Source organism: Leptodactylus fuscus, chromosome 3 (genome assembly GCF_031893055.1).
Source record: "Leptodactylus fuscus isolate aLepFus1 chromosome 3, aLepFus1.hap2, whole genome shotgun sequence".
Taxonomy (NCBI): domain Eukaryota; kingdom Metazoa; phylum Chordata; class Amphibia; order Anura; family Leptodactylidae; genus Leptodactylus; species Leptodactylus fuscus.
Genome location: NC_134267.1, coordinates 142,671,885 through 142,684,381, shown reverse-complemented (window position 1 = coordinate 142,684,381; position 12,497 = coordinate 142,671,885). Strand labels below are relative to the sequence as shown.

At 39.9% G+C, this 12,497-nt stretch overlaps 1 protein-coding gene across 2 annotated transcripts in view; it reads left to right on the top strand.

Moving 5' to 3' along the window:
• The window catches only part of EIF4G1 (eukaryotic translation initiation factor 4 gamma 1), a 46,153-nt gene that overhangs the window by 15,401 nt on the left and 18,255 nt on the right, over positions 1–12,497 (top strand). The window contains exons 2-9 of one of the 2 annotated variants that reach the window (XM_075268442.1): positions 3,865–3,961; positions 4,450–4,536; positions 5,952–5,972; positions 7,225–7,395; positions 7,523–7,619; positions 8,743–8,849; positions 10,658–10,750; positions 11,187–11,256. In XM_075268442.1, coding sequence (XP_075124543.1) covers positions 3,899–3,961; positions 4,450–4,536; positions 5,952–5,972; positions 7,225–7,395; positions 7,523–7,619; positions 8,743–8,849; positions 10,658–10,750; positions 11,187–11,256 — 709 coding nt within the window. In that variant the 5' untranslated portion in view covers positions 3,865–3,898. The remainder of the gene's footprint in view (positions 1–3,864; positions 3,962–4,449; positions 4,537–5,951; positions 5,973–7,224; positions 7,396–7,522; positions 7,620–8,742; positions 8,850–10,657; positions 10,751–11,186; positions 11,257–12,497) is intronic. The other variant, XM_075268443.1, reaches the window with a different exon arrangement.

The window sequence follows — 12,497 nt, the reverse complement described above, 5'->3', positions numbered from 1 at the left end:
GGTGAAGGGGGCTGGTTGATGGACCTATACCCACCCTGTATCTCAGCTTACAGTATAAAAGTTACCTCCTAACCTCCATTTTATATATTGTGGAAGAGAATAGCACATCTGCACACTACAAATCTAAGTGTGGACATTATATAGTAAGTACTTGTGTTGGTTGCACATTGTATAATAAGTACTTGTGTTGGTTGGACATTGTATAGTGAGTACTTGTGTTGGTTGGACATTGTATAATAAGTACTTGTGTTGGTTGGACATTGTATAGTACAGGGGTCCTCAAACTGCGGCCCGAGGGCCACATGCGGCCCGCCAAGCACTTCTGTCTGGCCCCGCCGACAACGCCGGCAGGCGTGCATTTATAATGAAGTTCCTGGGGAGCTCGGGCCAGGCCATGGAGCGCACTTCACTTTTACCTATTGGAGGGCACCGCTCCCGATGTCTGTGCGATTTGCTCTGCCTCCGGCCCACTATTTAAAAAGTTTGAGGACCCCTGGTATAGTAAGTACTTGTGTTGGTTGGACATTGTATAGTGAGTACTTGTGTTGGTTGGACATTGTATAGTAAGTGCTTGAGTTGGTTTGCTAATAATGTGTTTTCTGCATTTGTTTGCCCTCTCCACATAGAACAGATCTCAGGTTACCTCTTTGTCTATATGTACTTTTAGGAAAATGCTGCCATGTTAGGATAGAGTTCCTGTGTTATTTTACTTATTTTGGATTTGAAGGGTATTAGTAGGTAAAGTTCTGGATTCTCCCTATATCTTTCCTACTGCCATTGACTGAGGAACAGGAGATTTCATTTTAACCATGTGCTTTAGTAGCTGTGGACAGACATGTTAATAGTATACAATTTCTAAGCAATGGAGTTGCTACAATTTGGGTTATTTATGGCTTCCTGTTAGTAATCCATGACCAGTAGTCTGGCTGCAATGGCTGCACACAGGGGAGAGACTGCAGTGAATTTACTGGATGAAAACTTTCCCATATTAACAAGCACACCACTTAAAGTACGTCTAACCTATAGGGACTTATTACAAACCGTGCTTTGTATTACTTGCACTGCATATGTGTTTCTTCATGTTCATCCAGCTCAGAAATTCCCAACAGGGGTTTCTTGGAAACCTAACCAGGGAGCTGGGAAACTTTGGTTGGGGAGATGACCACATGCAACATTATCTGTGCCCTTTTATGTGTTTTTTGGTAAAAATTATTTGGTAGGGGTGTCTCAAGAATTTCTGCCAGAAGAATACTGAATTTGAAAAGGTTGGGAAATGCTGATCTACTGGTTCACATAAAAAGGCAAATTTAGGTGTGTTTACTGTTAACAGAGCTATGCATTGTGGATGAGGACAGACAAGGCTACATCTACTTGTAGATATAAGAAGTTAATGATTCAACTGTTAACCACTATATGGAGTCTTAATGTGTTTAGTGAAGCAGCCACCATTCCCAGCAGGAGCCTCATTCTCCTGATAGGAGGGGTCCCATGGTCGGCCCTGCACTCATTGGCTGGTTACTTTTAAACCTTGGCTAACACATGTGGGATATTTTGGCTGTTGGTGACCTATCCAGAGGAAGTGAATGGGGCAGAGCTGCAGTTTCCTGGCACCCATGCTTCCAGCAGCCAGATCAGCTGATCCAAGCCTATAACTTGTATTGGTGGGTAAGTCATGAGTATCCCATATACATGGGGTCTTGGTTTTGTTAAGGTATCCAGACGTTTGTAAGGCTATAAGGAGTTCTATTTATTTTTTTTATCAATGCCTTTCTGTGAGTCTATTTACCTGCCCATTACAAATACGACATGTCTCCTTTTTTGACCGTTTTCAATGATCCCTCAATAGACGCAAGTCTGAGGGATCAATGAATGTGTCCCACTTGGATGCAGGTCAGCTGAGAAAAATGACTTCTTTTCGCAGCTTCAATATACAACATTTCATTTTTTGTTACATTTTGTAGTGGCTTTAATAAAAAAAAAATAATTGTGTATTTTTTTCCCTTAGGCATCTCTACAAAATAAAAAATATTATTCCCTGAGAACCGCTTGCTATGTGTGTGGTTTTTTTTTTTTTTTTTTTTTTTTTTTTTTGTTTGCATTCCATTTTAAATGCTGCAGGAGTGAAGGAGCAGTTTTCAGTAGTCTGATTTTCTTCTTTTCACCTTGTCCACATTGTTGCATTTGAGATTAAATTAAGTCCTCTTTACAAATGCAAACACTTGTCTTTGCACACTAGCACTGATGTCCTCACCATTTGTATGGACGGCTCCAGGTCGGTCCTGATGTGTAACAATAGTCTCTTAATGAGTCCCCCAGGGGGTTTGTATGCAAATCATGATCTAGTGATATGGTGTTTTCTATGTAAAAATCCTTTTTCCTTTGAAGTTGGCTGTAATTTTAGTTAGCCAATCTGATTCTTTCATACTGTTACATAGTTGTTTTTTGTTGTTTTTTTTACATTTTTGTGACTGTACACACTACAATAATACACATACATCTCCTTCATGATAGGATAGCATGACAACTATTTACACAAGACACATCCATAGGTGGTTTGTGGAAAGCCGCCTTCCATGTATGTAGACAGTTTTTATGTGAATTTTTAGCATATGAGTAGTTGAACCAGTTCCGAGAGTTTTTAGCATGCTTTTGGTGATGAAGTTTGGCTACAGGTTAATTGCCTTAAAAAAATGGCTAAAAAAAAACAAAGCAGGGAAAAAAAAAAAAACTGCTGGGCGGAAAATAGTGAAGGCCTGAGACAGTTTTGGGCATTAATAAATGCACTTCCGGGGATAAAGCCTGTATTAGGCAATGTACTGTAGATTTCTAGTTTGATTACTTTTTTCCTTTGATCTGTTAATACTGGAAATGCATGCGAGTTCCCAGTTTAGAGTTGAGGTCAATATGTGCTAAGTCCAGAGTCCTTGCTGTGCTGTTTGCATATGTAAGGGGCCGGTAATGAAGTAACACTTTTAGAATGTGAGGAGGTATTAAGGGTATCCTAGTTCTTGAGCCTTGTGAAAACCTGTATATGGATGGAAAGCTGCTAAATTATGGTACTGTACGTGCAATGCATTGTCATTCCTGGCAAATGGTGCTGAAAATCCTAGTGTAAATGTGAGATGCAATAATGATATTGATTCTTAATATCTCACAGGGTATTGAGTAACTTTGAGAAGACCACCCCCATACCCAGACTACAGTTTCTGTGAAGGATTTTCAGTTTTCCTTGTTAGCCATCTTCTTTGAGAAGATCAGCCTCAGGCAGTTTTGTGTGATTGTGTCAAAGGGGTTTCATTGTAATTTAATTTCTTTCCAAGGCTGCTCCTGGTGCCTGCATGCCAGTTTTTTTTTTTTTGTTTTTTTTTTTGTGCTTGCTTTTTTTCTTCGCCTTGTCTGTGGAACCTGTATTGACTTTATTTGGAGCTTGCTGGCTGACATCACAGTTGAGGAATGCCTGCACTCCATGGAATATTTGTAGAAGCGCAATGTCAGCAATGGGTTTGGTGCTTTTTAAAGTCAGTATGACTCCCAGCTCCACTACTTCTGTACGCTCTGCACTTGTTAAAGTTTAGGGTTTGTGGCCTACTCATATTAACCGAAAAAGTAATAGTTTTGGAAGCCTTTTATTTAATGAACTATTACATACCTGCTTTTGCGCATCTCAAATTTGTGTCCTCCTTAAGTATCATGTTAAAGAAACGGTAAAAAAAAAATGATAGAAGAAACCCAATGTATTTGTCAGTAAGTCTTCTGCAGCTTTAATATAGTGGTCTGGTCAGGATTGTGCATGCTGATCAGTTTTCAGCATGAGCGGATTGGATTTGCTGCTTTTATTTAACTCCACTTTTGTATTTTTAATAGACCTTGCAGGGGACCCTATGCAGCAACACATGAGATGAGTAAAACCACACAGCCTATAGGAGGACCCCCTACTGCCCCTTCCCCTGGACTACCACAGGTTTGTGCATTTCTATTTCTGTACACTCTTAGGGCTTCACACGGGGGGGCCGTGGGTCGGATTTTGGTACAGAGTGTGACTTGGGTCAAAACTCACCTGCCACGACTGTTGCGGTCACGGCTTCCCCCTCCGGAGTCGTCTCAAATGAATGGGCCGACTCCGGAGGTTGCTGCTGCCGGCGTACACCACGGCTCAACAAGCCGTGGAATCCGCCTGAAGAAAGGGCAGCTCGCTTCTTTTTTCTGCTAGCAGCAACATGCTGCTCACAGAAAAAAGAACGCTAGTGGTCTCCATAGACCACCATTGTGAGGGGGCGGATTATGACGTGGATTACGCACCATAATCTGTGCCCTTAGGGCGACGGAGTACAAACAGTCCAGCTGTAGTATGTAGTTCAATCATCCACCTATTTTTTATTTATTTTTTTTTATTTTGTGTATTGATACTTTGCAATTTTTCAACTTTCTTTTATTTCCTTTTGATTTCAGTCTGCATTCCCTACAGCTCCTACCGCCCCTGTGGTATTTGGACCCCCACAAACTCCACAAATGAATACGCAGTCTCAACCTAGGCAGGTAAGAAGCTTGAGATTCCAGTAATGGGACACAGGTATTTATGAATGGGGCAGAAATATGGTTCCGGAGTACTGTGAAAGCTCCTTGCTTCAATGCCAAGTCAGCTTATATCGAAACTGGAAAAACTGATATTTCATCATGGGAGAAATCCCACTACCCTGAGTATTATTTGTAAGCTGACTTTTCCCATGTGCAGGAGCATTACTGATGTCATTTATGTGCCATTTCTGAGCAATTCATGGTAGCCTGCTTTGGGGAAAGTGCAGAGGACAGCCTTCGTTGAACATTTAGGGGTCTCTGGATCGTTGTCAAGAGTATCAAATCTCAGGGATAAAGCTCAGGTTTAAAAGATTGGGTTAAAAAAAAAAAAAAAAACTACTCAGACTCCACTCTGCTTTTGCAAGTTCCAAGGAAATTCGGTTCAACTAGTCACTGAGTTCAGTGTTGGCCTTGGCTAGCCAGGCATTTCCTGTATGTTGAGACTAGTCCAGGAAGTAGAAACCAGCAGCAGTGGGAATTGATGGCGTAATAACGCTTTTAGTTTTGTAACCCATTTTGCTAATTATGGTACTTTTAAAGAAGAAAAAAACAAAAAAAACCTTTAATCTCAATGGATAACCCTTTTATATTTTACCTCTAGTAACTTCTAGTCAGAGTTGGTTTAAGTAGCAGTGCATGACTAGTAAAGAAGCATGTACTGTTAGGCTGTGCTCACAGCTGTATTGAAGGCTCTGTTGCATTCATTGTTTTTGAAGAGACAAATGACCCTGCAAGCAATGTCACCAGAAATGCTTTCAAATAAGTTATACCTGTATACGTCTCAGAGTTCTGTATCTAAGCGGTCATTGGTCAGGGAGGAATAGGCTTTTTTTTGGCCTTGACTCACCATAAACTGTCAGTGTGGCTGCCATGCTTTTGTTCTGCAATTGGCGTGGTTGCGTAAGTTATTGTTTTGGTTTTTTTGTTTTGTTTTGTTTTTTTCCCTCTTTCCAATGTGATTTGCATTACATGTTTTACCCACAATTGATGTGTTATTCCCCTTTCATAAAGTGATCACATGTTTGTGGGGTTTGTCATCATTTTTTGGGAGGTAGAAACTGACCTATGGGACTCTGAACTGTTCATGGGAAGAAGGGCTAGTTTAGCATGGCCAGCTAGCTAGTTGCAGTACCATCAACTTCAAGATTTGTGGGTTCTGATAGTATCAGTGTGTCATAACTTTATAAGATAGGGCTATTCCTTTAATCTGGACATTGAGATTTTACACTCCTGGCTGCATGCATTCTCATCCCTTGGCATCTCCTCCCTTCCTCATTTACTTATCTCTTCTGATCACCCCTTCTTGTGTAGATTTTCACGTTTGTCTCCTTCCACCCTCTGCTTCTTCCTTTTTTTTCCGCTGCTGCTTCTAACAGGCAGGATTCAGATCTATTCAGGTAATGCTATGACTTGTACTATCTATTGCTGTCCTCTGAAGCCAAGTAGTGGATATTGTATTAAAATAAACACTCTTATGCCTGTAATATTGGACACTATCACCACCACCAAATTATTAGTTTTTGGGGTTTTTTAAGTCGAAATCTTAATAGGAAGTTCCCTCAGCATTCTGCATTGTTGCCCTGCTTCCTCACCCAGTTTGACTCCAACACTTTTTGTAAGCTGTTCTAGACACGTGTAAATATATCCATGCTTGAAGACTGATAAAAGATGCACTTTCCTTAACATTTCACAGACCGTTCTAATAGCTTTCCATGGATCTGCTTGTCTTGACTAGCAATATTGCCTGTTATCTAACACAGACTATCTAGACCAGCAGTGGCATTACATAGATATTCCTATTGCACCTTCTTTTCTTACTATCTTGGAATCCATAGTAGAGAATAAACTAAAATAAATAGTAGTAGTAATAGCACGTTACAAAAGAGTTGCTCGGTCAAGTAAATAGGGCATTCGACTATCAAAGGTTTCTTGTCCAATACCATGGAGTCACATAGGTCTACATGAAACGCAAACATAAGTTTATATTGGGAACAATGGCACAGTTTGCTTAATTTTTCATTGTACCACAATTGGTACAGTTAAAAGAAAAAAAAAAAAGATGCAATGGAGGACTTTTTTAAAAAAAAAAACAAAAACAAATTCAATGCATGTGGATATGCTATGGGCTCATTTTCTGTACCTTGTGGGAATAAGGCAATAAAGGCTACAGGCTCTTCCCTGTGCTGATGGGTGAGATGATAAGCTGGCTGTCCTGGATCTACTAAGTTTTACCTCTACACCACAACTTTGAGTAAATACCCTGTCATTGAGAAGTCTACAGACTTATAAGGCTTGTGCATTTCTACACCCTGTCAAAAATTGTGCAATTTTGCAAATGGTTTTGACGACCAATAGGTTGGTACCAAGTAAGGGGACAAATTATGTACTCTGTAAGCAAGGAGATGCATAGGTCTGTTTGGGATCTGTAGACACAAAATTGAAAAATATGTATAATGCCGACCATTAAATTAAATTAAATGGCTGCAAAGTAGTACATGCCTACCAATGGTATGAGCTGTGGTAGTAGGGATTTGATTTAGGTTACAACCGAGTGTATGTTCCCAGGTTGAAAAAAAAATGGTGTGTATAAGTATGTAACAGTTAATGCATCTTTTTCCTTTTTCTGATCCTTCTACTCTTCCCCATCAGCATTATTATTCCAGCAGGACGCAACCGCCTAGCACTGCTGCAAGAGTTCAGAGTGGATCTACAGCTCGTGCCGTGCCTCCTGCCCATGTGTACCCTGCTGGATCCCAGGTGATGATGATTCCTTCACAGTTATCCTACGCAGCCTCCCAGGGCTACTATATTCAAGGGCAGGTTAGTCAACTGCAATTGAAGTGTTTTGGTTTTTGTTTTTTTTAGTTTTTTTTTTTTAATGAATTGTCTTCATATGCTTGATAGTTTTAAAGCATGTTTGTTAATTTTAAGCATACTATTTTTATAGGGTCGCTCTTATGTGATGCCCACTCAACAGTACCCTGTACAGCCAGGTGCCCCCGGGTTCTTTCCAAGTGCTAGCCCCACAGAGTATGGCACTTATGGTAAGCTTTGAAATGGAGAGTTAAATTTTACTTGTTATCCAGTTTGTGCTGCCTAAATTGGCATTAAATACAGGTAGGATTGGGTGATTATGACCTAAATCAAAATCGGGATTAAGCAGGCATTTTACATTGATTGTGAGTAATTGCAATTATTTAGGCCATGTCCCCTTTAAACAATACCCCTTTTACAGTACATGTTGTGCAAACTTGGCCGAACTGAAACTACTGTTAGGTCTTCAGACCCCAGAGTATAAATAACTGGAGGCCCAGAGGAGGTAACGAAACAGAAACAGTGTTACTTTCGTCTTCTGGGCTTCGGCAATATAGACTGACGTAGGGACCGCTGAGGCATGTGATTTAACTTGTGTCCATGCGTCACGTGACCTGCTGAGGCCTAATCACAGGCCTCATGGACGCTATTGTCAAACTGAAGTGCCGAAGAGAACACGCCGGAGCCCAGGTGAAGTGTGTAACATCGGTTGTTTTTCTTCACCTTCTCTGGATTTCTGCTTATTATACTTTGGGTTTTGACGACTCCAGATTATAATATCAGTTCTGATTCAGACGTGTTAGGTCTGATCAAAGCTGCAGGTAGAACTTCGCATATATTGTAATAACCAACGTGAATAAAATCACATCGGTTATCCAGGTTGATTGGTTATTTTTCAATTAATTGCGCTTCCCTACTACCAGGGATTCTTTATTCTGGCATGTATTAATGAAGGAATTTTACATAACTAGATAACATTTTCTGTTAAGACTTTATTTTGGGGCTTGCGCACACATTCTGTGTTTGTCATAGGTGCTTTAGCTTTGCAATCTCCTCAGCTGCTTTCTGCACCTCCCCCTTCATGATGTTTATATGATCAGGCATTGACTATATTTAGTTCAGTGTAGCTGGGATGTAGAAGGGAAGCTTGGAATGTTTAGTGGGGGAAACCGCACCATGTCGAGTAAGTTTTGACAGCTTTCAGATTGGTTTTTGGATCCTCTGATGGGTACTAGAAACTTGCGTGATCACAGATTAATAGAGTTTTATCAGATATGTGTAACTTTGTCCTCTTCTGTGTGGTTTTTCAAGTTGTTCAACTTTGTTCTTTTCGTTTCTATTCTTTTATTATAGCAGGGGCATACTACCCAGCTCAACAACAGTTTCCTCCTGGGGTCCCAGGAGCACAGATGATGATAAACCAGCCTCAAAGTATTCCTCCGAAAAGGGAACGCAAGACTGTGAGTGAAAAGGGCTTTATAAGACTATATATATATTGTATTTCTTCTGTTTTATCTCCATTGTTGGATCGTTTTAGTGAATTGTTTCAGCCTGTCAGTGACAGGTGAACTGCAGTCTGTTTTGCTCAGTTATCCATGATTTTTTATATTATAGATGTAACCCCTGAAAGCCATAATATTTGAGTTAAACTGTATTCACCGTACTGCTTTGTAGTAATCCAAGATTGGTGTATTAAAACGGCAGAAGAAGCACAGAATCTGTGCCAGTTGTCTGATTCTCCACTATTGGATGATCGTGGCAAATGCTGATTTATTTTTTCATGATTGCTCTTTTGTCATCAAGTGTCTGCTGTTTGCTTGTTGCAAATCTATGTTTGCAGTATTTTCATGGCCGATTGTCAGCCAAAGTAGTCTGACAAAAGTTTAATGTGTGTGGCCAGCTTTAGCAATAAGAACAGATGATGCTGCTGTTCATAATTATATATATATATATATATATATATATATATATATATATATATATATATATATATATATGTGTATGTATGTATATATATAAAAATTTTCCCTCTTGGTTGCTTTGAATGGCACTTGAATAACTGCTATGCAATGCTATATGTAATACGCCGCCTTTAGTATCGAAAGGGGCTTACATGTTCAACGGGCCCCTTTTTGACCTTTATGTTCTAGTCATTTTTGTACCATCATATTTCTGCTGCATTTCTGCACTGCAAGATTAATGTGTTAAGCAGTGAGAATTATGGTGACCCATCACGTGTATAGGTGCTATGAAAACGTCTGCCTGGACCATATAGATTTGGAAATAGCAGGCCCTTCTGAGTCATAGAGGTGTGTAGGCTGCTAGCAGATTCTCTTTCAGAAATTGGTTATGATGAAAATAATGCATTAGGTTAGACATGCAGCTTTTTGCTTTGGTCTGACATGTTGCAAAGATCACTTTACTTTAATATCGCTACAATTGTGTAGGTGTGAAAGCATCACAGATGTGAATGGTAGGGTTAATTATATACAATGGCATGGCCTGGGTAGAATTACATTATAGTGACACATTACCATTAGTTCAGACAAATATATTCTTTAAGATTAGCTAGCCGGGTGTGGCGCTGGCCAGCATTACTTCAACTTGTAAAGGTGACTTCAAACTAGCAACTCAGGATTGTGGAATTTACAAGGAAAAGCCATACTACTCCACCTCATAGCATCTCCGACACTGACTGCATAGACACATACCGTCTTCAGGTATCAGGTTAAAGTATATGCTTCTCTGCGCTTCTTCCTTCTGTCTCTTCTCTCTTTGTACTTCTTCCCTTAGCCTGTTTACAGATAGTTGAAATAGCTATATGTGTAGTGAGTGTGTTTGTGTCGGAATTGAGCGTATTGCTTTATGTAGCAGTATGAATGCTTAGAGTGACTGGGAAAAACAGCTTTATAACCTTGCAGCTTTGGTCGAGACTTGTGTTTGCCTTCAGCAAACTGTCCTGTGCTTGGATTTTGGCAGCTCTCCAGAGAAACTTGGCTTTCGTTCATTTCCCTTACAGCATGTTGCAGTGTTTTCTCTCCACGTGGCTGTTGCTGGGTCCCGGAAGTTTTTCTTATCTCTTCCGATGCTCGATTCTTAACACATCTTCTTAAAGCGAGTGCTCTAAAATAAGTTACACAGCAAAAAAAAAAAAATTCTCGCTCTATTAATGTGACGTTTATAGCAGATAGCTTTTTAGGAGTCTTGAAATAGGATATAGTATTGTAAAACTCATTTGACTTAATTTTACTTTTTATTTATGAATCAGATAAGGATCAGAGATCCTAACCAAGGAGGTAAAGATGTGACAGATGAAATTTTGTCCGGTGGAAGGTCCTCATCGACTCCAACACCTCCACAGGTAATCCTAATTGATATATACAAGGTTGTAAATCCAGCTCACCCTTTATCTTCATATAAACTGTTGGTACCAACGAGCACGGAACCTTGTGGATCCAGAAGGTATAGACGTACTTGATCTCAAATAAAATCCAGCTTCAGGTGAAGTCCGACAAATTCAGGCGTACGTGGTTAAAACATACGCCTGAATTTGTCGGACTTCACCTGAAGCTGGATTTTATTTGAGATCAAGTAATCCTAATCCTACCTTGGGAATGTTAGGTTTGCCTATACCTATTCGGAATACTGTTATCTTACATGCCACCTTTTTGACACTTTGGGAGTTAGTTATTTGGATAACATGCGTGCATATTGACATTCTAATGCACAATCATTCCATTAACTATTAATGGAGGTCCAAATAGTAATTACATATAAATTTCCTTTTGTTTTTTTAGTCTGTAGTTGGAGGCTCTGAGGTGCAGGCGAATGGAGAGAGTGTCCATGTGCCTATTGTCGTACGCCCAGGTAAGCAGAGGAGTTAAGTGGAACATGGTTCTTCCTTTGTGCTTGTATTTTATTTTTTATTTTTTTGGCCTATTGCCTATATTGTTGTCACTTTGCCATTTTAAAGGGAACCTGTTGCCATAAAAATGCAGGCAGTGTGTTATAGAGCAAGAGAGATCCAAAGATCCAAGCAGATTTATAGGTTTGTGGGACAAGATTCAGTATAACATATATATCTTTATATCACTTTGCTTTTAATTCTTAGGGTGCCGCCCTCTCTTCCTGATTATTACAGTTTCTGTCAGTCGTTGAGTTATCTTGGTCTGCCCCTGACTCAATTACTGTTTCCTAGCATGTAAAGAGCAGAGATGTAAATAAGTTATACTGAATCTCTTTGCAAAACTTTTGAGTCTGCTCATATTCTCCTCTGACGTGCTGCCTGTAGATTACACTGAAATTTTGTTGCAACATGTTCCCTTCTATTTTTATGCTCACAGCACTTCTTTACCTGATATCCAGCTTGCTACATGTTCCATTATAGCGTGTGTACATATACTAGGGAGAATTACTCAAGATTAGTGGTTCAAGATGGCTGATTCTGTGTTATGAAGTGAGTTTTTCCTAACTTAGTAACTATATATACACAGTCTGGTTAGAAGGGCCAGCTTTGTCCTGGGGAGCCCCCTTTATCCAGTACAGGTGATTGATGACAGAAGGACACTGTCCATGGTGAGATCCATGCTGGAAAAAAAAACAAACTCCCATCCCATGTATGAGACCTGGGCAGTACTGTCAATGACCGACTGCTTCACCCCAAGTGTGAGAAGGAGCGCTATTGAAAATCCTCCCTCCTAGCTGCAGTCAGGCTGTATAATGAACATCAGGCTAATCGGAGATCACTCTGCACGGAGAACTAAATGATCCTGAAGTCTGTCTTTTCTTAGTTGCTATGACTCCTAGTATCTTTTTCTATCTGCTATTCTGAGCTTATATGTGTTCTTTGTTGTAATATATTACTGTATTATCCATGCTGCTGTAACACACTGAATTTCCCCATGATGGGAAGTGTAGCTGTTATAACTTATGCAAGAAACTAGTGTAAATTAAAGTAATTTTGCTGTGCTTCCATTAAGACACACTGCCCAATAAAAATAATAAAATAATAAAAAAAAAAAGTGAGCGTTGTGCATAGACTGTTTATTAAAATCCCCTCTGCCTATTTTGAGACATCTGTAGATGATGGGGGGAGGGGGGGGGGCAAT